This window comes from Pelophylax lessonae (assembly GCF_965119305.1).
Source record: "Pelophylax lessonae genome assembly, chromosome: 2".
In the NCBI taxonomy this organism is placed as follows: Eukaryota; Metazoa; Chordata; class Amphibia; order Anura; family Ranidae; genus Pelophylax; species Pelophylax lessonae.
The window spans coordinates 158,432,470-158,460,290 of record NC_138769.1 but is presented as its reverse complement, the minus strand read 5'-3'; the positions used below and the strand labels follow the sequence as shown (position 1 = coordinate 158,460,290).

Genomic DNA, 27,821 nt, shown 5'->3' with positions numbered 1-27,821 from the left:
CAGGTGACCATACTGCCTTCACAGATTGGGTCTAAGGATGTATGTCAATGCATAAAGCTGCATTTGAAACAGAACGAGGTTCTAACCCTTCCCTATTAATTTATAAAAAATGGGAAAAAGATGTTGGCTAAAGTTTTGGCCAATAAAATAACAAAAGTAAAACATTTCGTGTCATATTAAACATTTCATCTAAGTATAACCACACAGATGTTTATAATTGTAGACCAATTTACTGAATATGCAAAATGGAGGTCTTCGTGAAGAGTTTTCACATCCAGTTTCTACAAAAAATTCACAGTGCCTGCAGATTGTTATTGAAGTAAATATCTATTAGAAATCACATATTCAGAATGGCTCTGCCATCACCTGCCTTTTAAAATGATCATTTATCTTGCTAGGATAGTAATGTTCCTCATATAACTCCTTTAGGATTCAGGATTGGAAATTTTTCTACATAAGCCCATTTCTTCTATTTTAACCCACTATCTTTATAAATAATAATGGGTTCTTAGTGAAAGGTTCTGCTTAGTGAAAGCATTGCTAATGAGAGGTGATTAGAGCTTGCCTCTGCTATATATCTGCTCAATGAGCATCTTGACATCCTACATGGGCCGCCTTCCAATAAATGTTAATATGTGTAGCACAGTCCCCAGACCTGGCTGGCTGTATTATGCCAGGTACCATTAAATACGAGGCACAGCACATGGCAGCCAGGCACAGAGCAGTTCACAATTTCTCAACTCAATAATCTGGCAGTATGTGTCTTTTTGCTGTTTAATGCTGATTTAACTTGGGTACCGTGCAGGGTGAGCCTTGGCATACTCCAAACTTAGTATAAAAGATTATGGAGGACACATCTAACTGTACTGTCTCTTCAGGGTGCAGCCATGATCTTGAAGCTAAAGATTAGTGGACCACATCTAAGTGGACTTCATTGCAAAAGTAATATCTGAGCCAGTAAGTGTGAAGCAGCTTTCCCAAAAATTAGCAAGGAAAGTCTCTGAAATCTTTGCAGGCTTGTACTTACCGTGCCCTGGGTACTTGAATGTTTTCCACCAGAACAAGACAGTTCCTGGACTGTAGGCCTCCAACCCAGATGCTCTGTGTAAAAGAAGAAAATGGTCACACACCACCACGGAATCCAATGAAGAAAAGTTCCTTTATTCACATTAGTGGTACAGGGTACAGCAGGGTAGGACAGTAGACGCGTTTCACATGACTGTTACGTGCTTGTTCACTACCTACCACTAGTGAACAAGCACTTAGCTGTCTTGTGAAACACATCTACTGTCCTACCCTGCTGTACCTTGTACCACTAATGTGAATAAAGGAACTTTTCTTCATTGGATTCTGTGGTGGTGTGCGATCATTTTCTTCTTTTATGCTTCTCCTGGTGGGGAGCCGAGATTCAGCATCCACCTTGAATCGTGGACTTTGACTAGCCTGAGTGGTGTTATCTCTCTTCATTGTTCAGATCCTCTGTGGACTTCCTGCAACTACTCCCAGGAAACTTTGAAGGTAGGCCCCCTCTCTCTAACCATAGATGAGACCAAGAGTGCCTCTTCTAAACCCCAGCAAAGCAGCTCAGAGGGCCCAAGCTCTATAGGCTGGGTTTCCTCCCACATAGGGTGACCACGTGTCCCGGATCGCCCGGGACAGTCCCGCATTTGGAGAGTCTGTCCCGGGTCCTGGTCACCCTCATTCCGGGACAATGCAGTGTCCCGGAATGATCTGAGCCCGTGAGCCGCCGTCCGCCGACCGTGAGAACACGTGCCGCACTGCCACTCCGCTCCCCCACCGAACCGGCAGAAAGGAAGAGGAAGTGCGCGGCAGCGCGAGCTGCATTCATACTAGTGCATCATCATCATGTGCTGCTGGTCTGGACTGTACCATGTCCGGCCACTGGATGAGAGGATGGCTGGCTGGGCTGTACCATGTTAGAGGGCGCTCAGGGCGGGCTGTACAATTCGAGCCAATACGAGAGCAGAGCAGTGAGCAGAGGAGTGTATTGTAAATGAATAGAATGTCTGCTGTGCTCTGTGTCACAACAGCGTGAGTGTCCAGTGTGTGTGGCTCGGAGCCACTGGCTCCTCCCCTGCCTTGCTGAACGCTGCGCAGTGCGCGGTCGAGTGAGAGTCACGTCACGTGACGACGGTAACGTCAGCCGGACTCCGGACCCGGGATCTGTCTGTGCGGCGCCGCCTCACCTCAGCCTGCTGCTGTAACTGAGTCACTGACTGTGACTGTCTGTAATCCAACCACGGCCGGCCGATATCAGCATTTAAGAGGAGGACAAAACCTGGACAAATGTAAGTTTAACTTTTTAATGGATGAGTGTCCAGGTGTAGGGCCTTAAAGATGTATTTGCACATTGTAAATCTCCTGTCTAAACTAATTGGCAAAAAAAAGTATTAAAAAATCATCTTTTTTTTTTTTTGAGTGGGGGATTAGAGGGGGTGGGGTGTTGCGGGGGGGGGGTCCCTGAATGGCAGTTTAGAGATGTGGTCACCCTACTCCCACAGGACATGGACCCTGCTGTTCCAGGCCCCAGCCTTTTTATACACACCTCAGTTCCCTACTGGGCATTCTCCCTGACATGTAATGGCTGAGGCTATATGAATATGCAACTCAGGGTCCGCCTCCTCCACCCACTAAATTCTGGAACCTACCAAAAATCAGGGGAAAGCAGTCGAGCCTGCAACCAGCATAACCCAGAACAGCGAAAAGCAATCAAACGCCACTCCACCCGGTTATAAAGGAGCCAAAATCTATTTTTTTTTTTTTTAATACATTTTATTTGAAATTTTGAAGGAATAAACAATGTATACAGAGGTGAACAGAAACAAAAAAAAAAAAAAAAAAAAAAACACGCATGACAACGGTGCTTTAAACACGACCATGCTCGTGGAAATCCTTGGTGAATTCGGTGATTCCGCTTTGTAAGGCGACTTATGTCAACAGGGGCTGCCCACAGAAATTTGCGAAGGTCTGGGATATCTGGTTAGAGTCTGGTGAAACTGCTAATGATGCTGAGGGATCTGCTGGGGTGACCCCGGGACCTTGATTAGTATGAACTCTTTTTTCCCCTGTGTGTGGTGGAGTTGGGACTTTTGCCACCCTCATAGACTTCTGGACTATCCCATGGTGAATGGATTGTCACTGGTCGCCTGATCCTTAATAGTGATGCATGACCTTTTGTAGCAGCTGGGTGCAGCCTTGTTTGGGGATGTTTTTATACTTTATTGTCGTTGTTTTGTTTTACTTTTTGTGTTGTTGAGCCAGGGAATGCCCAACGGCTCTGTTTTGTATGTTGTTTTCTTATCTAAAAAACGAATAAGTGCCGGGTCACACTTGTGCGATGTGGGAAGGCTGCGAATTCGCAGCCTGTTCCCGCATCGCAAACGCACATCTGGCAGTTCACAGTGCCATTTGCGATACGCTGGGGGTGTCAATGAAATGTTAGCGACACCCCCAGTTTGATCGCATATCGCAGTGCGATCTGATAGTTCGCACAGGATCGGATCGCACAGGTGTGAACCACTGTGCGATCCGATCCTGATGCGGCTGAAAAAATGCCTCATGTGCGACTTTTGTGCGGGTGCAGTGCGAATTTAGCCATACAGTGCGAATTTAGCCATACAAAGTGTATGGCTGAATTCGCACTGCACATCCGATCGCATGTAATGAAGGAGCAATGCGCTCCGATACATGCGATCGCCGCCCACGCGGAAGTGTGAACCGGCACTCAAAAAAAAAAAAACATGACCATGGTAGAAGTAAGTATGCATAGCCATAAAACTACATAACAGACATGAGAAGGTGGTGATCCAAAAAAATACAGCAGATTTACATGGTTCACATGATCCCAGCCTAGAGAAGGGTGACATGACACCAAGGGTGTTTGCTATAGCTTGATGGCCCATCCGGGGTCCGGACACCCCCATAGGGATCAAGTTGTGCCGAATCTGCGAATCGGCCACCATAATAAGGTTTGAAATGCTTTTTGTGGTAGTGTGCGGCTGGGGTCATAAATGGGAGTCATTAAATAGGCCAAAGAAATGTGAAGTCAAACGTATAGGGAATGTGGTTAGTTAAGCTGAAGATTGGACAGTTGTTGGGTTGGACGGGTGTGTAGTGGGGAGCCGTGTCGATGAGGAGACTCCAGCAAAAACTAAATTTACCTCAACTGCTAGCAACCTAACTAGGAAGGTGCTATACAGTATATGGGATACTGACTTTTTTGTTTTCTCCCCTAGGCTCAAACATATACAATTAAATAAGCAATGCATGAGCAATCTGATTTTTAATGAAAAATATTTTAAAAGGTTAACACAAATGCCCAGAGTCTGGCCAGCTTTAGAAACTGTGTTGGCCTAATTATTCTGGCACCAAATGCCAAAGCGTAAACTGCAATAAATCAGGTGCCAACAAAAATTCAATTCATTACAGTAGATTCGCTGACTGTGTTTCATTAATGCCAGGATTCCAGTAAAGCCCTGCCTGTGGATTTAGAGGATGATCTTGTTATCTTTTCAGTCTTCGCAAACAACAGTGTTGTAACTTCAAGCAAACAGAGGAACAAACCAACAGGTCAGAGCCAGCAAGCCACATAGTAGACTGAAACCTCCGAACTAGACAGCTGAAATGAGAGCACTGCTGCTCCCAGCAATCCTGCTGCTGGGGGCAATCGATTCAGCCCTGCCTGCTGAAGGTAAGTACCTATTGGGATTTATAGACTTATTGTCCTTATAGAAAGGACATAGACAGCAGCATATTTGTGGCCCAGAATACTAAAAAAAAAATTTGGAAAGGGAAGGAAAGGTAGACAACATTCAGTAATAAGTATTAATTAACACAAATTTGGTAATACAGTAAACCCCCGCTCCATCGCAGTTCAGTTTTTGCGGTCCCGGTATATTGCGTTTTTTTTTGTAATGTTATTTTACTATATAAATCATTAAAAATGAAATATTTTTGTGTTTTCCATAGCTCTTGCTATGTCTCTCAGTATCTTTTATGTGTTTAAATTAGTTTCTATTGTTTTAAAAGTGTGTTTAACCACTTGCTGACTGCCTAACGCCGATCTACGTCGGCAGTCAGCCCCTCACAGGCAAAGTGACGTAGGGCTACGTCACTAGCTTGTGAGGGCCTAGGGAGCGAGCGCGCGCCCCCGGAGGCGCGCTCCCGCGTGGTCATGGACCCCCCCGCGCGTGTGACCAGCGGACCCGATGTCCGCCGGTCACTCGGCGATCGGCGGGGGAGAGGGAGAATGTCAGGCAGCTTGTGTAAACAAGCCACCTGTCATTCTCCTCGCTGTAAAGACACTGATCAAACGGATCTAGTATGTAGATCCGTTGATCAGTGTCCTTACAGCTCAAGCCACAGCCAATCACAGTAGAAAGCACGCCCCTAGGGACACACACAGCCCCTCCCTCCCAAATAAAGTTAACCCCTTCACAACCAGTGTATTTTTACAGTAACAGTGCATATGTATAGCACTGATTACTGTAGAAATGTCACTGGTAACCCCAAAAGTGTCACAAATGTCAGTCAAGGGTCCGATCTGTCCGCCCCAATGTCGCAGTACCGCAAAAAAAATCGCAGATCGCCGCCATTACGCGTTAAAAAAAAAAACAACAAAAATGACAAAAATCTTTCCCTTACATAGTTACATAGTTACATAGTAGGTGAGGTTGAATAAAGACAATAGTCCATCCAGTTCAACCTGTGTAGGCATGTGTGGCTGTAATCATCTCCCATACCCCTGAATGTTCTGATCCTTGAGATGTAAGTCTAAGAGTCTTTTGAAAGCCACCATACTACCCGCAGAAACCACCTCTTGTGGTAGAGAATTCCACAATCTTGTTGCCCTAACAGTAAAGAACCCCCCGCGTTGCCTGAGGTTAAAACGCTTCTCCTCTAATCGCATTGTATGCCCTCGAGTCCTCATGCAATCCCTTCGAATGAACAGCTTTTTTTCTAAGCTGGGATCCCCATTAAGATATTTATAAATTGCTATCATGTCCCCCCTCAGACGTCTCTTCTCCAGGGAGAATAAATCGAGCGATTGTAGACGCTCTTCATAGTCAAGGTCCTCCAATCCCCTAATTAGTTTAGTTGCCCTTCTCTGGACTCTCTCCAGCTCCAACACATCCCTCCTGAGGACTGGCGACCAGAACTGGACGGAATACTCCAGATGCGGTCGGACCAGAGTTTTATAAAGTGGAAGGATTATAGTCTTATCTCTGGAATGCATCCCTTTCTTTATGCATGCTAATATTCTGTTGGCTTTGGAAGCTGCCGCTTGACATTGCATGCTGTTTCCTAATCTATCATCAACCAATACTCCCAGATCCTTCTCCATTTTTGATTCCCCCAAGGGCTCCCCTCCTAACGTGTATTGTGATTTTATGTTTTTAGTCCCCAAGTGCAAAACCTTACACTTCTCCACGTTAAACCTCATTTGCCATGTCGTTGCCCACTCTGTTATTTTGTCCAGGTCATTCTGCAGGATATCTGCTTCATGTTGTGAAGTTATTGCCCTGCCCAATTTTGTGTCATCTGCAAAAACTGATATCGAACTACTGATCCCGACCTCAATGTTGTTTATGAATAAATTGAACAAGGTTGGTCCCAGGACTGAGCCTTGGGGGACCCCGCTTACCACCTCAGACCAGTCTGAGTATGCGCTGTTTATTACTACCCTTTGGACCCGCCTTTTTAGCCAGTTCCGTATCCAAGAGCAAACCCTGCTATCGATACCTGCAGACCTTATTTTATAAATTAAGCGCTTGTGGGGAACTGTATCAAACGCCTTAGCGAAATCCAAGTACACCACATCCACTGGTCTCCCCCTATCTAGCTCACAGCTCACCTCCTCGTAGAATGTAAGGAGATTGGTTTGACAAGAACGCCCATTTGTAAACCCGTGCTGATTACTGCTGATGATGTTGTTGTCCTTAGCAAACTCTACAATATAGTCCCTTATCATCCCCTCCAGAAGTTTACATACTACTGATGTCAAACTGACAGGCCTATAATTTCCCGGGATATGCCTCTGGCCCTTTTTGAATATTGGAATCACGTTAGCTTTCTTCCAATCCCCTGGTACATCTCCTGTCCTAATACTGTCAGCAAAGATCAGGAACAGTGGTCTCGATATAACTTTACTGAGTTCCTTGAGTACTCTCGGATGTATGCCATCCGGTCCTGGTGATTTGTTTGTGTTAAGTTTATCCAGCCTTTCCCTGATTTCCCCCTCTGTTAGCCATGGTGGCAAGTCCTGTTTATTACTACTAACCATACAGTCATGGTCAGTGTACCCCTCCTTTTCCTGTGTAAAGACTGACGAGAAAAAAGCATTTAGCACGGTTGCTTTTTCAGTGTCCTCTGTAACCATCCTCCCATCATTGTTAATTATGTGTGCAATATGCTCTGCCTTAGTTTTTTTGCTGTTGATATATTTAAAGAATTTCTTTGGGTTTTTTTTACTATCCTCCGCTATTTGTCTCTCAAAGTTGATTTTAGCCATCTTGATTTCTTGTTTACTTTTCTTATTTGCCTCCTTGTATTGCTCGAAAGCCGATACTGTGCCCTCTGATTTATACTTCTTGAAGGCCAATTTTTTCCCCCTAATAAGTTTTATGACGCTACAGTTTAGCCAGCCAGGTTTGGCTTTGTCTCTTCTAAATTTATTTCCCATAGGAATGCACTGCAAGATGCCTTTGCCTAATATGTTCCTAAAGCATTCCCATTTTTCCTCTGTGGTCAGGGATCCCAGGGTTTGGTCCCAGTTTACCTTTTCCATCATTGAGTACAATTTTGGAAAGTTTGCCCTTCTGAAGTTTAGGGTTCTTATGTTCCCCACTTGTCTTGTTATGTTGTTATTTACACTAAATGTGATCATCCTGTGATCGCTAGAGCCCAGGTTGTCCTGGACTCCTACCTCCGAGATTATGTCTGGGTCATTAGTGAGCAATAGATCCAGGACTGCGTTTTCTCTGGTGGGGGAATCCACCAACTGTGACATGTAATTATCCAGTAAGGTTTCCGTGAATAGGCGGGCCTTCTGTGAGTGTGCAGTCCCCTCTTCCCAGTCAATGTCAGGGTAATTGAAGTCCCCCAATACGATGACTGATCCCAATTTTGCCACTTTACCCATTAGTGCTAAAAATTCCAGCTCTACCTCCTCCCCTTGGTTAGGTGGCCTATAGCAAACCCCCACAATTACTTTCCCCTTTTCTCCTTCCCTATGGAGTTCAACCCACACAGATTCTAAATCCATGCTCATCCCATCCGTAATGTCACTCCTTTCTGTCACCTTTATATTGTTCTTGACATAGAGACATACCCCTCCCCCTCTTTTTCCTACCCTGTCCTTCCGGTACACCGAATACCCTTGGATATTGGCCAGCCAGTCATGTGAGGGGTCGAACCAAGTCTCTGTTATTCCCACAAGGTCTATGTCCTCCTCATGTACTAACATTTCCAACTCATCCATTTTATTAGCTAGGCTCCTGGCATTAGCATATACACCTCTTAGTTTTAAGGAAGTTAAGCGCAATTGGCGGTTATGTTTATTCCTGTTTGGTCTGAGGTTCTCCCGCACAGACCCTTTGTTAGTAAACGCGATAACTTTTGCGCAAACCAATCAAAATACGCTTTTTGCGATTTTTTTTTTACCAAACATATGTAGCATAAAACAAATTGGCCGAAAATTTTAAAAAATTTTGATTTTTACTTTTTTTTTGGAGGGAATTTCATATAAAAAAATGTGAAAAATATTGTTATTTTTGCAAAATTGACGCTCTTTTTTTGTTTATAGCGCGTGATCAAAAAATTGCACAGGTGATCAAATACCACCAAAAGAAAGCTCTGTTTGTGGGAAAAAAAGGACGTCAAATTAGTTTAGGTACAGCGTCGCACGACCGCGCAATTGTCCGTTAAAGTCACGCAGTGCCGAATCGCAAAATACCCCCTGGTCAGGAAGGGGGTAAAATCTTCCGGGGCTTAAGTGGTTAAAGACCTTAAAATGCTTTTACACGTACAGTGACAGTAAAAATAAACATGCCTACAACGCATTTTAATAGGGTTTTTCTATTTCGCGGATTTTCACTTTTCGCGGCTGGGTCCGGAATGTAACCCCCGCAATGGAGGGGGGTTTACTGTACTTCATCTGTATAGTATACTATAGGGTAATAATTCTTTAACCACTTAAGCCCCGGAAGATTTTACCCCCATTCCAACCAGGGTTTTTTTTGCGATTTTGTACTGCGTGACTTTAACGGACAATTGCGCGGTCGTGCGACGCTGTACCTAAACGAATTTCACGTCCTTTTTTTTCCCACAAACAGAGCTTTCTTTTGGTGGTATTTGATCACCTGTGCGATTTTTTGATCATGCGCTATAAACAAAAAAAGAGCGTCAATTTTGCAAAAATAACAATATTTTCCACATTTTTTTATATGAAATTCCAAAAAAAAAAAAAATGTAAAAATCAAAATTTTTTAACATTTTCAGCCAATTTGTTTTAAGCTACATATGTTTGGTAAAAAAAAATCGCAAAAAGCGTATTTTGATTGGTTTGCGCAAAAGTTATCGCGTTTACTAACAAAGGGAAAGATTTTTGTCATTTTTGGTGTTTTTTTTTTTAAACGAGTAATGGCGGCGATCTGCGATTTTTTTTGCGGGACTGCGACATTGCGGCAGACAGATCGGACCCTTGACTGACATTTTTGACACTTTTGGGGTTACCAGTGACATTACTGCAGTAATCAGTGCTAAAAATATGCACTGTTACTGTAAAAATGACACTGGCAGGGAAGGGGTTAACTGTATTGGAAAGGGAGGGGTTAAGTGTGTCCTAGGGGCGTGTTTCTAACTGTAGTGGGACATGTCTACTATTGTAAAAACAGAGATCAATAGTTCTACATAGTAGAACCGTCTGATCTCCATTTTTACACAGGGGAGAATGACAGGCGGCTTGTTTACATAAGCCGCCCGCCTTTCTCCCGCTCTACCGACGATCGTAGTGTGACCGGCGGACATCGGGTCCGCCGGTCACACGCGCGGACTCCTCTGTGAACGAGCCGCAGCGGGCGTGCGCCTCAGCGGGCGTGCGCCTCAGCGGGCGCGCGCTCGCCCGCTATTGGCTCACAAACCGGTCACAGGCTAGTGACGTATATATACGTCACTTTGCCTGGCTGGGGCTGACCGCCGCAGTATATCTACTTGCGGCGGTCGGCAAGCGGTTAACATAGTGGCTAGTTGGTTAGCACTTCCACCTAGCAGCAATAGGGTTGTTGGTTCAAACCCCAATCATGGCACTACCCGCACAAAGTATGCATGTTCTCCCTGTGCCTGTGTGGGTTTCCTCCGGGTACTCTGATTTCTTTGCACACTACAAAGATATGCTGGTAGATTAATTGGCCCTAGTATATGTATGTATGAATGTGAGTTAGGAACCTTAGATTGTGAGATCCTTGAGGATAGGGACTGTTGTTAATGTACAATATACACTCACCGGCCACTTTATTAGGTACACCTGACCTGTTCAATTGCTTGGTAACACAAATTGCTAATCAGCCAGTCACATGCAACTCAAAGCATTTAGACATCTAGAGGTGGTGAAAATGACTTGCTAAGTTCAAACCAAGCATCAGAGTGGGGAAGAAAGGGGATTTAGGTGATTTTGAAAGTAGCATGGTTGTTGGTACCAAACGGGCTGGTCTGAGTATTTCAAAAAGTGCTGATTTACTTGGATTTTCACTCACAACCATCTCTAGGGTTTACAGAGAATGGTCCGAAAAAAGAGAAAATATCCAGTGAGCGGCAGTTGTGTGGATGAAAAGGCCTTGTTGATGTCAGGAGAATGGCTGAGGAGCTGGTGTAGTAAGGAGGGTTTCGGGTTCCTGGAGAACTGGGCCGACTTCTCAGTCGGTCACCGGCTCTTTGGTAGGGACGGATTGCACCTAAATGGGGTGGGTGCAGCCGTACTGGGTGAGAGGATGGCCAAAAAGTTAGAGGGGCTTTTAAACTAGGGAATGGGGGGGAGGGTACAGATGTAGAATTAGCCAGTGGAAAGCAAGTTTCAGAGGGCAGAAATGGGGGCATTAGCGGTAGGGTGTTCGGAGCTCCTAAACCCAGGGTGGGTACGGGGATAAATCAAGAGAGCAGCCTAAAAACATCAATTGAGGATAAATATAACCGATCAAAATTACGAGGCTTGTATACCAATGCCAGAAGCCTGGCCAACAAGATGGGAGAGCTGGAGCTGCTGATGTTTGAGGAGGACTTAGATTTTGTGGGGATAACTGAGACTTGGTTTGACAGCTCTCATGACTGGATGGCGACCATTCAGGGGTATTCCCTTTATCGCAGAGATAGAGTGGGTAAAAAAGGGGGAGGGGTATGTTTGTATATTAAGAACAGTATACAGGTAAATATGAGGGATGATATTAATAATGGAGCTATGGACGAGGCAAAATCCCTATGGGTAGAGCTTCAAAGGAAAGGCACGGTGGGGAAGGTAATATTGGGCGTATGCTATAGGCCCCCCAACCAGAGGGAGGAGGGTGAGGCGGACCTCATGTTACAGATAGGATTTGCAGCAAGGATGGGAAATGTCATTATAATGGGGGACTTTAATTATCCTGATATAGACTGGGCAGAAGGAACCGCGCATTCAGCCAAGGCTCGGCAGTTCCTAAATGTTTTGCAGGACAATTTCATGGGTCAGATGGTGAATGCACCGACAAGAAACAATGCGGTACTTGACCTACTGATTACCAACAATACAGACCTGCTCACGGATATAGAGATACGGGACAACTTAGGGAACAGTGACCATAGGTCAATTGGTTTCAGTATTAATTACAGTAATAGGAAACACAAGGGTAATATAAGGACACTGAAATTCAAAAGAGCCAATTTCCCTAAACTGCGCTCGCTGCTAGAAAATATCAAATGGGATAGAACCATGGGAACAAAGAACACGGAGGAAAAATGGGAGTGCTTCAAGAGCATACTTAACAAGGGGGTGGGCCAGTGCATTCCACAGGGAAATAAATTTAAAAGAGCAAAACTAAACCCTGGGTGGCTAAACTCCAACATAAAAATGGATATTAGAGCTAAAGAAAAGGCCTTCAAAAAATACAAGACTGAGGCGTCATTGGCAGCATTTAAGCACTACAAAGAGTGTAATAAGAAATGTAAAGACGAAATCAGGGCGGCTAAAATAGAACACGAGAGACATATAGCGGAGGAGAGTAAAAAGAACCCCAAGAAGTTCTTTAAGTATATAAACAGTAAGAAAGGGAGGCCAGAGCACATTGGCCCCATAAAAGATGATAAAGGAAAAATGGCCACAGAGGACAGAGAAAAGGCGGAAGTGTTAAATAATTTCTTTTCTTCAGTCTTCACAAAGGAATCGGGGGGCTACACGAACCCCGCTTGTAAGGCCGAACTAAATAATACACCTCAGGAAGTGCCGCCATGGCTAACAGAGGATAGACTTAGAGCTAAACTAGAGAAACTTAACATAAATAAATCCCCGGGACCGGATGGCTTGCACCCAAGGGTTCTTAATGAGCTCAGCCAGGTGATTGCCAGACCATTATTCTTGATCTTTAGGGATAGTTTACAGACGATATGGTGCCAGCTGATTGGAAAAAAGCCAACGTGGTACCAATATTTAAAAAGGGGCCGAGATATATCCCGGGTAACTATAGGCCGGTCAGCCTAACATCAGTAGTCTGCAAAATTTTGGAGGGGATGATAAGGGACCACATACAAGACTAGTAATGAAAACGGTATTATATGTAGTAATCAGCATGGATTCATGAAAAATCGTTCGTGCCAAACCAATCTATTAACCTTCTACGATGAAGTGAGCTGCCACTTAGATAAAGGTAAGCCTGTGGATGTGGTGTATCTGGACTTTGCAAAGGCCTTTGACACCGTTCCCCACAAACGCTTACTGTACAAACTAAGGAAGGTAGGTATGGACCATAAGGTGAGTACCTGGATAGAGAACTGGCTCCAGGGGAGAGTACAGAGGGTGGTGATTAATGGGGAGTACTCGGATTGGGCGGGAGTGGAAAGTGGGGTCCCCCAGGGTTCTGTCCTGGGACCAATCCTGTTTAATTTATTCATAAATGATCTAGAGGAGGGGATATCTAGTACAATCTCAGTATTTGCAGATGATACTAAATTAGGCATGCCAATATCTTCTATGCAGGATGTGGAAATCTTGCAAGCAGACCTGAACAAAATAACGGGGTGGGCAACTACATGGCAGATGAGATTTAATGTAGAAAAATGTAAAGTAATGCACTTGGGGGCCACAAACCAGAAAGCAAGCTACTCACTAGGGGGGAACCTCTGGGTGAGTCTAGGATGGAAAGGGACCTGGGGGTACTGGTAGACAACAGGCTTGGCAGTGGCATGCAATGCCAAGCCGCCGCAAGCAAAGCCAACAGAATACTGGGTTGTATAAAAAAGGGGATTCACTCCAGAAATAAAGAGATTATTCTTCCACTCTACAAGACTCTGGTCCGGCCACATCTGGAGTATGCTGTCCAGTTCTGGGCACCAGTCCTCAGGAAGGATGTGCTGGAACTGGAGAAAGTCCAGAGAAGGGCAACAAAAATAATTAGGGGAATGGAGGACATCAGCTATGAGGAAAGACTACAAGCACTGAACCTATTCTCTCTGGAGAAGAGACGATTGAGGGGGGATATGATATCAATGTACAAATACTGTACTGGCGACCCTAGCATAAGGAACAAACTATTCAGAGAAAGGAGATACAATAAGACACGTGGCCACTCACTAAAACTAGAGGAAAGGCGGTTTAACCTTAAAGTGCGTAAGGGGTTCTTCACTGTAAGAGCGGTAAGGATGTGGAATTCTCTTCCACAAGTAGTCGTATCAGCGGGGAGCATTGATAGTTTCAAAAAACTATTGGATGGACACCTTAAAGACCACAACATACAGGGGTATACAATGTACGGTTAAAAGCAAACACACACACACATCATAGGTTGAACTGGATGGACTTATGTCTTTTTTCAACCTCACTAACTATGTAACTATGGGCAGACTGGTTTGAGATGATAAAAAGGCAACAGTAACTCAAATAATCACTCGTTACAACCAAGGTATGCAGAATACCATCTCTGAATGCACAACACGTTGAACCTTTAAGAACTTGGGCTACTAAAGCAGCAGAAGACCACACCGGGTGCCACTCCTGTCAGCTAAGAGCAGGAAACTGAGGCTACAATTCACACAGGCTCACCAAAATAAAGATTGGAAAAACATTGCCTGGTCTGATGAGTCTCGATTCCAACTGCGACATTCAGATGGTAGGGTCAGAATTTAGAGTAAATAACATGAAAGCATGGATCCATCCTGCCTTGTATCAACGGTTCAAGCTGGTGGTGGTGGTGTAATGGTGTGGGGGATGTTTTCTTGGTACACTTTGGGCCCCTTAGTACCAATTCAGCATCGTTTAAATGCCACGGCCTACCTGAATATTGTCGCTGACCATGTCCATCCTTTTATGACTACAGTGTACCCATCTTCTGATGGCTCCTTCCAGCAGGGTAATGCACCATGTCACAAAGCTCAAATCATCTCACCACTGGTTTCTTGAACATGACAATGAGATCACTGTACTCCAATGGCCTCCACAGTCACCAGATCTCAATCCAATAGAGCACCTTTGGGATGTGGTAGGGTCTTATATTGCTGGGGGGATATACTGTTGTGGGGGGAAGGTGGTCTGTTGTCGCTGGCTGCCGGGTGATCTATTGTCACTGGTGATTGTGGAAGGGTGGGGGTTGGGGGGAGGTGCAGTGTTTCTTGGAGAGGGGTCAGTTGTTGCTGGTGGAGGAAGAATTAAGGCAGTTCTGATGGCAAAAGGGGGTCCAACCCGGTACTAGCAAGGTGTACCTAATAAAGTGGCCACTGAGTGTATATATAAAGTGCTGCATAAATTGATAGCACTAAATAAGTATCTATAAGAAATAAATAATATATTGAAGATCACAGTAATATATGAATGGGTGGTTCCTCTGAATATTCTCAATAGAAGGTGAGCAAATGCAGTAAACCAAATCAGGCTAGAGTTCTGAATATAGACAAAACACATACCCCTTATAATTACAGGAATATCTAAAAGAACACAAACAGGTAATAGGGCTGTATGGATTACAGGGGGTGTAGCTGTTGTTTAAAGGTTTGATAAACTGAGAGCGCACATCCAATTCTCCTTACTGAAAAGTACAATTCTCATATTCCTTACTAAAATCTATTCATCTGTACAACTCCTATCATCCTCACTGCATCCTCTATGGCTGTATAGTGTTCTGTTATTTCCTTCTCTGAGTTCAGACACCCATGGACTGTAATTTGTTCTCTCTGTAGGGTTCAATGGACCCTGTGTTATGTTTTTCCTGCAAACAGAAATGGCGCAATAGAGAGCAAATAATCCTTCACTAATGCTTAAAGCCAGGGCTTTTTTTCAGTGGGAACACAGTGGTACGCAGTTCTGGCAACTTCAGCACTGAATTATGTACTGGCAAGGGCTGTCTGAGCATGCTTTATGGTCTATTGATTCTGGCTGCTGGGGGATCTATTGTCACTGGTGATTGTGGAAGGATGGGGGTTGGGGGGAGGTGCAGTGTTTCTTGGGGAGGGGTCAGTTGTTGCTGGTGGGGGATCAGTTGTTGCTGGGTAGGGTCTTATGTTACTGGGGGGATAAACTGTTGTGGGGGGAAGGTGGTCCGTTGTTGTTGGCTGCCATGGGATCTATTGTCACTGGTGATTGTGGAAGGGTGGGGGTTGGGGGGAGGTGCAGTGTTTCTTGGGGAGGGGTCGGTTGTTGCTGGTGGGGGATCTGTTGTTGCTGGGTAGGGTGTTATGTTGCTGGGGGGGGGGCTATACTGTTGTGGGGGGAAGATGGTCCGTTGTTGCTGGCTGCCGGGTGATCTATTGTCACTGGTGATTGTGGAAGGATGGGGGTTGGGGGGAGGTGCAGTGTTTCTTGGGGAGGGGTCAGTTGTTGCTGGTGGGGGATCAGTTGTTGCTGGGTAGGGTCTTATGTTACTGGGGGGATAAACTGTTGTGGGGGGAAGGTGGTCCGTTGTTGTTGGCTGCCATGGGATCTATTGTCACTGGTGATTGTGGAAGGGTGGGGGTTGGGGGGAGGTGCAGTGTTTCTTGGGGAGGGGTCGGTTGTTGCTGGTGGGGGATCTGTTGTTGCTGGGTAGGGTCTTATGTTACTGGGGGGATATAATGTAGTGGGGGGGAAGATGGTCCGTTGTTGCTGGCTGCCATGGGATCTATTGTCACTGGTGATTGTGGAAGGGTGGGGGTTTGGGGGAGGTGCAGTGTTTCTTAGGGAAGGGTCAGTTGTTGCTGGTGGGGGATCAGTTGTTGCTGGGTAGGGTCTTATATTGGTGGGGGGATATACTGTTGTAGGGGGAAGATGGTCCGTTGTTGCTGGCTGCCATGGGATCTATTGTCACTGGTGATTGTGGAAGGGTGGGGGTTGGTGGGAGGTGAAGTGTTTCTTAGGGAGGGGTCAGTTGTTGCTGGTGGGGGATCAGTTGTTGCTGGGTAGGGTCTTATATTGCTGGGGGGATATACTGTTGTGGGGGGAAGGTGGTCCGTAGTTGCTTGCTGCCATGGGATCTATTGTCACTGGTGATTGTGGAAAGGTGGGGGTTGGGGGAGGTGCAGTGTTTCTTGGGGAGGGGTCAGTTGTTGCTGGTGGGGGATCTGTTGTTGATGGGTAGGGTCTTATGTTTCTGGGGGGATATACTGTTGTGGGGGGAAGGTGGTCCGTTGTTGCTGGCTGCCATGGGATCTATTGTCACTGGTGATTGTGGAAGGGTGGGGGTAGGGGTTGGGGGGAGGTGCAGTGTTTCTTTTGGAGGGGTCAGTTGTTGCTGGTTGTGGATCTGTTGTTGCTGGGGGGATGTACTGTTGTGGGGGGAAGGTGGTCCATTGTTGCTGGCTACTGAGGGATCTATTGTTGCTGGTGGGGAATCAATTGTTGCAGGAGAAGATCTACTGTTTTGGGGGAGATCTTTTGCTGGTGGCTGCGGGAGAGTCCATTGATGATGGCTGATGGGGAGGGGGGGGGGTCTATTGTTGCTTCAGTGGCGTCTATTGTTGATGGGGAACATCTGTTGTTGGTAGTGGGTTAATTGGGAAGGGGACAGGGACTAAGAACAGTGCTCGGAGGTAGATTGGGGGCATGGACAATGGTTGACTCACCTCTTGCCTAGAGCTGGTCATGTGACATCACCCGCTGGCAGCATTGATGCAGAACTGAGCATGTTATACATTGTAGAAGAAGCTGCAGGGGCACACTAACATATGGCAGATTATTTGGGTACTTTGGGCCCTGGGCTTCTTTTAATATTTGGGCCCCCTACTAGGTAAATAGGGACACATATACTGTATTTGATACATGTGACGCTTACCAAAATATGTTTCTTTTTGTTGAGGAGATATATATAAGGAACAAGAATTAACTAGTAAGTTGTTTTCTTTAAAAAGTAAAGTAGAAGTGAAAATATGGTTTTTAAAAAAAAGTGGCAACAATACAGGAAGCACTTCCCCTTGAAAGTGGCGTTCCGACCAATTTTCTTTTTTTTTTAAAAAAACCCCGGTGACCGTCGCCGATAGTACATTAAAAATCAGCATGTGCTTTATATTAAAGAGTTTCCGCCGTTGTGCACCTCTTAGGACTTGATTGGAACTCCTGATAGAGCAAGCAGCCATCCTGATTGTGGGCATCTGAAGCCTGCTGGGACTCTCTTCTGGGATTAGGTGCAGCTGGCTACCCAGCATGCACCTCCTAAACTCGTGCATGTGCAGTCCCCCATCTCAGTTTTCTCATGCAGTTTAACCACTTAAGCCCCGGAGGATTTGGCTGCTCAAAGACCAGGGCCTATTTTGAGATTCGGCACTGCGTGACTTTAACGGACAATTGTGCAGTCGTGCGACGCTGTACCAAAATGAAATTGACGTCCTTTTTTTCCCACAAACAGAGCTTTCTTTTGGTGGTTTTTGATCACCTGTGCGATTTTTACTTTTTGCGCTATAATCAAAAAAAGAGCGACAATTTTGAAAAAAAAATATTTTTCACATTTTTTTATATGAAATTCCCCAAAAAAATGTAAAAATCACAATTTTTTAACATTTTAGGCCAATTTGTTTTCTGCTACATATTTCTGGCAAAAAAATCGCAGTAAGCGTATTTTGTTTGGTTTGCGCAAAAGTTATTGCGTTTACTAACTACGGGAAAGATTTATGTCATTTTTATTGTTTTGTTTTTTTAACTGGTAATGGCGGCGATCTGCGATTTTTATTTTGTTGTGGGACTGCGACTTTGCGGTGGACAGATCGGACCCTTGACTGACATTTTTGACACTTTTGGGGGTACCAGTGACATTACTACAGTAATCAGTGCTATACATATGCACTGTTACTGTAAAAATTACACTGGCAGGGAAGGGGTTAACTTTATTAGAGATGCAGGAGTTAAATGTGTCCCTAAGGGCGTGCATCTAACTGTATAGGGGCGTGGCTTTTGATGTAACCACAGAGACATACGATCCTATATAGCAGGATCGTATGATCTCTGCAGTTAAACCAGGGAGAATGACAGACGGCCTTGTTTACATTAGCCGCCTGCCTTTCTCCCTCTATCGCAGGAGATCGCCAGTGGCCGGTGGACATCGGAGCCGGCCACTTTTGAAAGAAGCTGGACGATAGCAGTAAGAAGGTGGCGGAGGCCCTGTTGGTACACCCCACACTGCTCAGCGCTAAACCTTTAAGCTTTCAAAATTAAACATCAAAACAGCATCACAGATGTCAATATATTATATTTTTTTATATACGCTCACTTTATTGCTAAAATTACTCTGAAATTCAAAACATAGCTGGGTGTAGTAAGATGTCCGCTGCCTGCAGGTGTTCTGTCAGATTAGCAAACCTGGTAGCAGTGGAACGCATGCGCAGCTGATGGAACGTCACTTCCATTACATTATCTGACGGGTTCGCTAATCTGATAGAACACCAACTGCTTCCTATTCCTTTGCTTCCACTGAGTACCAATACAAACAAAAGACCGAATTTCCTAATCAAAAATGGCACCTATCTCCGCCTAGCATCGTGTAATTTCCAGTTGTGTCACATATCACACCTATATATGTGTAAGTGTAAAAATACATATAAGTATGTGTGTATATACACCCCTATACACAAGTTCAGATGTTTTGCCTGCTTCCAAAGACGCCCAAAAAAACGCTAGCGCCAAAAAAAAAAAACGCCCAGGTGTGTTGTTGCAGGCATTTTTTTGGGGTCTTTGGAGGCAGGCAAAACATCTGAACTTGTGTATAGGGGAATATATACACACATACTTATATGTATTTTTACACTTACACATATATAGGTGTGATAGGAGCGGAGCCATATTAGTGTTAATTAATTAGCGCAAGCATATATTTCTGCTACTATCACACCTATATATGTCTAGCTGTATATATACATATAAGTATGTGTGTATATATACCCCTATACACAAGTTCAGATGTTTTGCCTGCTTCCAAAGACGCCCAAAAAAACGCTAGTGCCAAAAAAAAAACGCCCAGGTGTGTTGTTGCAGGCATTTTTTGGGGGTCTTTGGAGGCAGGCAAAACATCTGAACTTCTGTATAGGGATATATATATACACACATGTTATATGTATTTATACACTTACACATATATAGGTGTGATAGGAGCGGAGCCATATTAGTGTTAATTTTTTAATTAGCGCAAGCATAGATTTCTGCTACTATCCCACCTATATATGTCTAGGTGTATATATACATATAAGTATGTGTGTATTTATACCCCTATACACAAGTTCAGATGTTATGCCTGCCTCCAAAGACCCTAAAAAATGCCCAAAAAAAAGCCAGCTACAAAAACGCCCAGGTGTGTTTTTGCAGCAGGCGTTTTTTTTGGGCATTTTTTTGGGGTCTTTGGAGGCAGGCAAAACATCTGAACTTGTGCATAGGGGTATAAATACACACATACGTATATGTATTTATACACTTACACATATATAGGTGTGATAGGAGTGGAGCCATATTGGTGTTAATTATTTAATTAGCGCAAGTATAGATTTCTGCTACTATCACACCTATACATGTCTAGGTGTATATATACATATAATTATGTGTGTATATATACCCCTATACACAAGTTCAGATGTCATGCCTGACTCCAAACTTGTCCTAAAAAAAGCCCTATAAACACCTGCAGCCAAAAAGCAGGCTGACAGGCGAGAAGCCATATCGCTGCTCTGTAAGTCACCTAATAGAAACAAACTTGTTTCTATAGCGGTCACCCTGACATGGAAGGGTTTGGTCACCCTGCCATAGCATTCAGAGTCAGTTCACCCTACACTACATTACGGTCACCCTGGCACTTAACACTTTCCCTACAGAAACTAAATTTTTGCATCTAACTAAAGTGTAAAAAAGCACTCTAACTACACTAGATATCCCTTTCCTCACACTAATAAATGCTAAATGACACTTTTGAAGTAACAGAACTGCTTCCACTCTCTTCCATGTTGTATTACAATGCTAGGAATTTGGCGGGACTATCTTATAAACTGGGGGGCGTATTCACTAATGATTGGACTATGGACCCCCTAGTCACTCCAATCACATTCCTAGCATTCTCCTGCCCCCTCAATTGGCTTTTACTAATGGTTCTGGTCCAATCACGGGTTTTTAAATCCCATTTCCTGTCCCATTGCATTTTGGTCGGTTCTGGTTGCCGAATTCCGAACTTTTTGCTGAAAACCTCGAACAGCCAATGTTCGGGTCGAACCGATGGTCGACCGGAACCGTTCGCTCATCCCTACTTTTTAATCTGAATGATCTTTACAGTACTTTGTGAAGATCCACACGCAGTTACTTCCTTAAAGTAGAAGTATAAGCAAAAATTTTTTATAATTTTGAAGAAAAGGGAAAGAAAAGGGAGTCATAACCCATGTCAGTTTATTTTTTGCCATTTGTTTCACATTGGGGGAGATTTCCTGTCCCATAGCCAAAACAGGAAGTGAGCGGAAATCCCTGCAAATTAATCACTTGCCAACCGCCCGCCGCAGATATACTGCAGCAGGCTGGTTTGGCTGCACGAACCGACGTATGGATATGTCAATTTGCAGGAGCGCTCCTGGGGAATGCCAATCCACGGCACCCGCGATCGCTCCCCGCTGAGAGAAAACAACGGTCAGCTGTTGTAAACAGAGCAGACCGTTGTTCTCTCTGAAATGATCACAGAGCGCATTTGATCCTCCAATATAGGATCACAGGTCTCTATAATCATTTCACAAGCCCCTCACCCATACAGTTAGAAAACACTCCCCTAGGCTCACACTTAACCCTTTGATCACCCCTAGGTTATCCCCTTCTCTGCCAGTGTCATTATTACAGTAATAGTGCATATTTTAGCACTGATTACTGTAGTAATGTCCCTGGGCCCCTCAAAAGTGTCAGAAATGTCAGTTAGGGGTCCGATCTGTTATATAGCAGAAATTTCAAAATAATTTTTTTTTTTTCAGAACTGTCGCTCTTTTTTTGTTTATAGCGCAAAAAATAAAAATCGCACAGGTGATTAAATACCACCAAAAGAAAGCTCTATTTAAAGGGGAAAAAAACATCAATTTTATTTAGGTACAGCATCGCACAACGGTGCAATTGTCCGTTAAAGTAACGCAGTCCCAGATTGCAAAAAATGGCCTGGTCATTAAGGAGGCAAATCCTTCCGGTCCAGAAGTGGTTAAGGGAATCCCTTGGGGACCCCCAGGTCAGCAGAATTAGTGCCTCCATTGGAATATTTTCCCTCTATTACTTTTCTGGGTACAACCCAATATTTAAATTCTTTTCTTTCACTTTCAATCATAATGGTAAACAAGACAAATATCGAGGGTGAATCTCCCTAAGGGGGGCACAGACAGCAATAAAAACTGACAGGTGTTCTAATCCAGTTCCACTCTATACAAAACTTAACAAAATAAGTTTTGACTTTGAATTTTGTGATGTGTGTTCACTATGCCCTGTGAGTAGGCACTGCTGTGTCACGCAATTCACAGAGTCTGCCTTCTGAACTACAGAGGTGCTGAGAGGAGGAGTTTCAGGATCCACACAGGAATCACTGCTTGCAGGCAGCGATGTACCATGGGATATGTAGTCCTTAGATACTGAAAATAAACAGCAGGAAAAGCTGCAAAGCATGCTGGGAATTCAGGAAGTTGTAGAATGAGAGCAGACAGGCCATACTCACAACATAAAAGGAGATTTTTCCTGTAAACTTTCATTGGATTACAATGCAATGTTATACCATGAAAGCATATGCCGTGACCATAGATTTCCTTTAAGACATTTTTTGTTTTTGGAAAGCCTTACTATGATTTTGAAAGACAGGGGGGACAAATACTGGAAGACTTGGACTCCCTACTTCTTTTATAGAGATCCGACCCTTCTTGCCTCTCAACCATGACTCGTTCTTTTGGCAAGTCCAGTATCTGGCTTCTTTAAAGTGGTTCTAAAGGCAGACATTTTTTTTCTTTATCTTAATGCAATCTATGTATTAAGATAAAAAAACCTTCTGTGTGCAGCAACCCCCCTCAGCCACCCCTAATACTTACCTGAGCCACATCTCGATCCAGTGATGTTGCAAAAGAGCCTCAGCAGCCTGGGACTCTCCCTCCTGACTGGCTGAGATAAAGCAGCATGCGGCATTGGCTCCTGCTGCTGTCAATCAAAGTCAGTGAGCCAATGAGGAGAGAGAGGGGACGGGGGCAAGTCGCAGCTCTGTGTCTGAAAGGACACACAGAGCAGCAGCTTAGTTTGGGTTCCCCCATAGCAAGCTGCTTGCTGTGGGGGCACTCGACAGAAGGGAAGGGCCAGGAGCGCCGTTGGGGGATCCGAGAAGAGGAGGATCTGGGTTGCTCTGTGCAAAACCATTACACAGAGCAGGTAAGTATGACATGTTTGTTATTTTTAAACAAAAAATTTTAACCAATGGCATCATCCGAGAGGGAAAAAGTTATTTTAATTTACCCCTTTCCCTCCCCCCTCCTGTCCCACCCTTTCCCCCTTCTCCTCCAGCTTTACCTCCTCTAGTTCTCTGTTTCTATTGCTCCTTTCTGTTATTCTTCTCTGTGGTGTATCTGTTGTAAGAATTCGACTTTTATTACTGAATACAGACAGCCCATAGACTCTGCATGGGCTTAATCAAACACCCTTTTTATGTGTATGTTTTGTATTGCTAGTTGTATTGTACAATGCCTATTTGACCATTATCACATGATGCTGTTATATCCTTTTTTGTTTCTTCTATGTGTCGCATGGGAAAATTCCCTGAATGTTAAATAAAGAATTAAAAAAAAAAGACCCCTACATTTGAAAGAGTTTTCATAGCTACCTCTTCTCCTGTCTGGATGTTTTGCTATTTATCACCATATTTGTGCATTGCTTTTACAGAGTCCTGCGTGGGACGATGTTTGGAGGGTTTCAATCCCAAAATAAAATGCCAATGTGATGACTTATGTATTTACTACCAAAGTTGCTGCAGTGACTTCAATGAGGTTTGCAAGAAAAAAAGTAAGTAAATATGTTGATGCATTTCCATTTTCTTTTAGTATTCTGTTCACACCATATGCGTTCCAGTGCTTTTTTTCTGCATCCAAAACACATAGAAATTAGATTACATGGCTTTCTATGGCAAAGTTCACATCGGCGCTTGCAGTTCCACTGCATTCTAGTTCCAGAAAAAGAAGTAGAACATGCTGCATTTTTTCCTGCACAGAATTGTGCTGAAAAGCAGTAAAACGCATTGAAAATGCACCGAAAGCATCAAAAAGTCAGCAAAACCATCATCCGGAACGTATCTGGAGGACGTTTATGGGGTGTAAACTAGCCCTTAGAAAGGTCTCCAGAATAAAGACAAAATGCCTATTGTCAGTAAATAGGCAAATACAGTCAATCACAATCCCCTCCTTTGCAGCAATAACACATATCACTGTTCTGGAAAGAGTTTCCATGAGATTTTGGAGTTTTTTTTCTGTGAATTAGCACCTGTTTAACCACTTGCCGACCGCCTCCTGTATTTTTACCACGGCAGGTTGGCTCCTACAGGCAAAACAACGTAGATCTACGTCGCTCGCCTGGGAGGAGCTAGGGGGCGAGCGCGAGCCGACGGCGGCACGCTCCCGCCCCCGATCGTCAGCGGAAAGCCGATGCCTGTATCAGGTGGCTCCGATTGCTGCCTGACACCCGCGATCGCTCCCCGCTAAAGGAGAAGCACGGTCGGCTGTTGTAAACACAGCCAACCGTCCTTCTCCCTGAAATGATCACAGAGCTCATGTGATCCTTCTATATAGGATCGCATGTCTCTGTGATCATTTCACAAGTCCAACCTCCATACAGTTCATTCACAGAATCACTCCCCTAGGGTCACATTTAGCCCCTTGATCACCTATACTGTTAACCCCTTCCCTGCCAGTGTCATTATTACAGTAGCAGTATGAGGATTACAAGTAATCAATGGTGATTGGGAAAGTGAAGTTCCACTTTAATAGAATTTATTTCATAGAATGTAATAAATATAAAACAGAAAATATGTAATGAAAAGGACATCACAAGTAATCCCAGTATATACGGCAGTCTGAATTCCCTTTCATGCATGGCAGTATTTGTGGTAAATGTTGCCTTGTATGTGTGTGAATAACAGTTTTATGCTGATTTTTTTTCCTCACGATATAGTTATTACTTCTTTACAACAGACACCCGAGGAGATGTGTTTACCTTCCCTGAAGATGAATATGACAATTTTAATAACAGAACAGACCCCGATCCCCTGACCCAAGTAACAACGCCCATAGATAACCCTGGGGAATCTGAAACCGTGACTGAGAAACCAACACAAGAGACAACGTTGGTGGATCCAGTAACTGATGACATCTCCGAGGAGCTGTGCAGTGGCAAACCATTTGATGCCTTTACAAACTTCAAAAATGGCTCTATTTATGCTTTCCGAGGTATGAAGACACATAAAACAATGTTGTGCCTATGGAGGGAAAGGAGGGAGAGAAGTAGGATATGAGCATCTTGTAAAAAGCCTCTATATCCGTTACCTATTCGTTTCTCCATTTCTTGAAGCTTCACATAAGATGGTCAGGGTTGATGGGTGCCTCAGTGACTTCTGTGGGTGGAGAAGTACTGCACTTATCTTGACATAGGAAAGGATTACTGATAATTACATTGCACTTTTCTCTAGAGGGGATTCAGAATGAAACATGAAGCAGAAAGGCCTCAGTAGATAGACCTATAGAAACAAATAACGTAGATGTGTGTGCGCTGAAAAATATCTTCAATTCTCCATTATCTCCTTCAGGTAAATACTTTTATGAACTTGATGATAAGAAAGCACTCGATGGCTACCCAAAGCTCATCAAGGATGTGTGGGGCATAGAAGGTCCAATAGATGCTGCCTTCACTCGCATGAACTGCCAAGGAAAGACCTACATTTTTAAGGTAAGAACAGTAGGTACAATGGCAGACCACAAAGAGGGATAAAGGAATGATACCATCCTAGAATTTCACTAGTGCTGGACTAGTATAGCAAATATATTGTATGTTTGTTCATAAATATGCTGATATGCTGTACTTTGTACACTGAAAAAAACAAAAAACAAAACAGTTAGTATATGATCTAAACCAGAGGTTCGCAACCATTTTTGGCCAAGGTAATCTCTATGGGGTGATCTCTCAACTATAAGAAACAAAGATACTGCATAATTAATATATGTATATATATCAAACCAATTCCAAAACAGTTGGGACACTGTACAAATTGTTAGTAAAAAAAGGAATGGACTAATTTTCAAATCTCATAAACTTATATTTTATTCACAATATAATATAGATAACATATCAAATGTTGAAAGTGAGACATTTTAAATTGGCATGCCAAATATTGGCTCATTTTGGATTTCATGAGAGCTACACATTCCAAAAAAGTTGGGGCAGGTAGCAATAAGAGGCCGTAAAAGTTAAATGTACATATAAGGAACAGCTGGAGGACAAATTTGAAACTTATTAGGTCAATTGGCAACATGATTGGGTATAAAAAGAGCCTCTCATAGTGGTAGTGTCTCTCAGAAGTCAAGATGGGCAGAGGATCACCAATTCCCCCAATGCTGCGGTGAAAAATAGTGGAGCAATATCAGAAAGGAGTTTCTCAGAGAAAAATTTGAAAGAGTTTGGAGTTATCATCATCTACAGTGCATAATATCATCCAAAGATTCTGAGAATCTGGAACAATCTCTGTGCATAAGGGTCAAGGCCGGAAAACCATACTGGATGCCCGTGATCATCAGGCCCTTAGACGGCACTGCATCACATACAGGAATGCTACTGTGATGGAAATCACAACATGGAATACTTCCAGAAAACATTTTCGGTGAACACAATCCACCGTGCCATTCCCCGTTGGCGGCTAAAACTCTAAAGGCCAAAAAGAAGTCAAATCTAAACATGATCCAGAAGCGCAGGTGTCTTCTCTGGGCCAAGGCTCATTTAAAATGGACTGTGGCACGCTGGGGACATCTCCTCAGTGTCCCACCTTTCTTTTGCTGGATAGGATTTGGCGTCGTGCTAAACAGCACTTCGGCTATGAGGGATACACTAAATTCTCTCGCATTACCCATAATGTTAACTATCAGGAGTTGGACAAACTTCGGGGCTCTTTGAATTGGGATAGATTTGGACTTAAATTTATCGTGCAATTGTATAGAGGTAACACACTTAAAGACTTTCAGACACTGCGCGCAGAATTTTTCTTGCCCAACTCCTTGTTTTTTCAGTATCTGCAACTGCGTCATGCCCTTACTTCGCAGGCCAGGGAAAGCGTTTGGGGTTTCTGTAACCCGGTGCTTTTGATTAGGTTGATGAGCTCCATGGTTAAAAAGGGACAAATTTCCTCCCTTTATGTAACCTTCATGGATCAGGTGTCGAGGTCTCTATCCTTTAAATGTCGAGGGGATTGGGCCACGGATGTGGGGCCCATCTCTTCTGACTAATGGATTGGTATACTGGACAATGTGCTTAAATTGTCACTGTCTTCCTCACAAAAACTCAAACAACTGTTCATCATACACCGCACTTATAGGACACCCCAACGCCTGCATAGCTGGCAGAGGAGGGATTCCCCACTCTGTCCTCGGTGCAAGGTGCACACCGGTACTCTTCTGCATATGCTTTGGAAATGTCCAAAGCTGCACCGCTATTGGACTGCGGTGTTGCATTCTATAAACTCTATTTGGAGATTGACTCTCCCTTTAGACCCAAAACTCTGTATCCTGGGCTGGTTAGATGAGGAATTGTATACTCCCGGGGTACATGTAGCAGTCCTGCGGACCCTATTTCTTGCCAGGAAATTAATAGCGAAGAAATGGATTTCCCCTCGGCACCTACTCACGCTGAATGGACTGAGGAGGTTAAATCGCTCTTGGTTAGGGAGGATCTTGCCTATAAGCACAGAGGGAGCGCCCAGAAATTTGAACGCATTTTGGGACCATGGCTGGATGTCCCAGGCTTGGCCCCTCTTCACCTGGTTGCGAACAGGATCATGGGAGGAGTAAATACCTCCTCGTAAAGTGCTATAGGCATGTTTAGTTGGTGTATACTCATGTAAGACCTGCTGGGAGGGGACTGTTGGAAGCTATATTTGTATCATGCC

The 27,821-nt window shown here is 44.0% G+C and overlaps 1 protein-coding gene across 1 annotated transcript in view; it reads left to right on the top strand.

The window, feature by feature from the left end:
* Nucleotides 1-4,561: 4,561 nt before the first annotated feature.
* VTN (vitronectin) overlaps nt 4,562-27,821 on the top strand; it is a 57,834-nt gene continuing 34,574 nt past the window's right edge. Inside the window, exons 1-4 of the mRNA XM_082246132.1 lie at nt 4,562-4,711; nt 23,564-23,683; nt 24,865-25,119; nt 25,476-25,615. Of these exons, the coding sequence (XP_082102258.1) occupies nt 4,645-4,711; nt 23,564-23,683; nt 24,865-25,119; nt 25,476-25,615 (582 nt within the window). The 5' untranslated portion in view covers nt 4,562-4,644. The remainder of the gene's footprint in view (nt 4,712-23,563; nt 23,684-24,864; nt 25,120-25,475; nt 25,616-27,821) is intronic.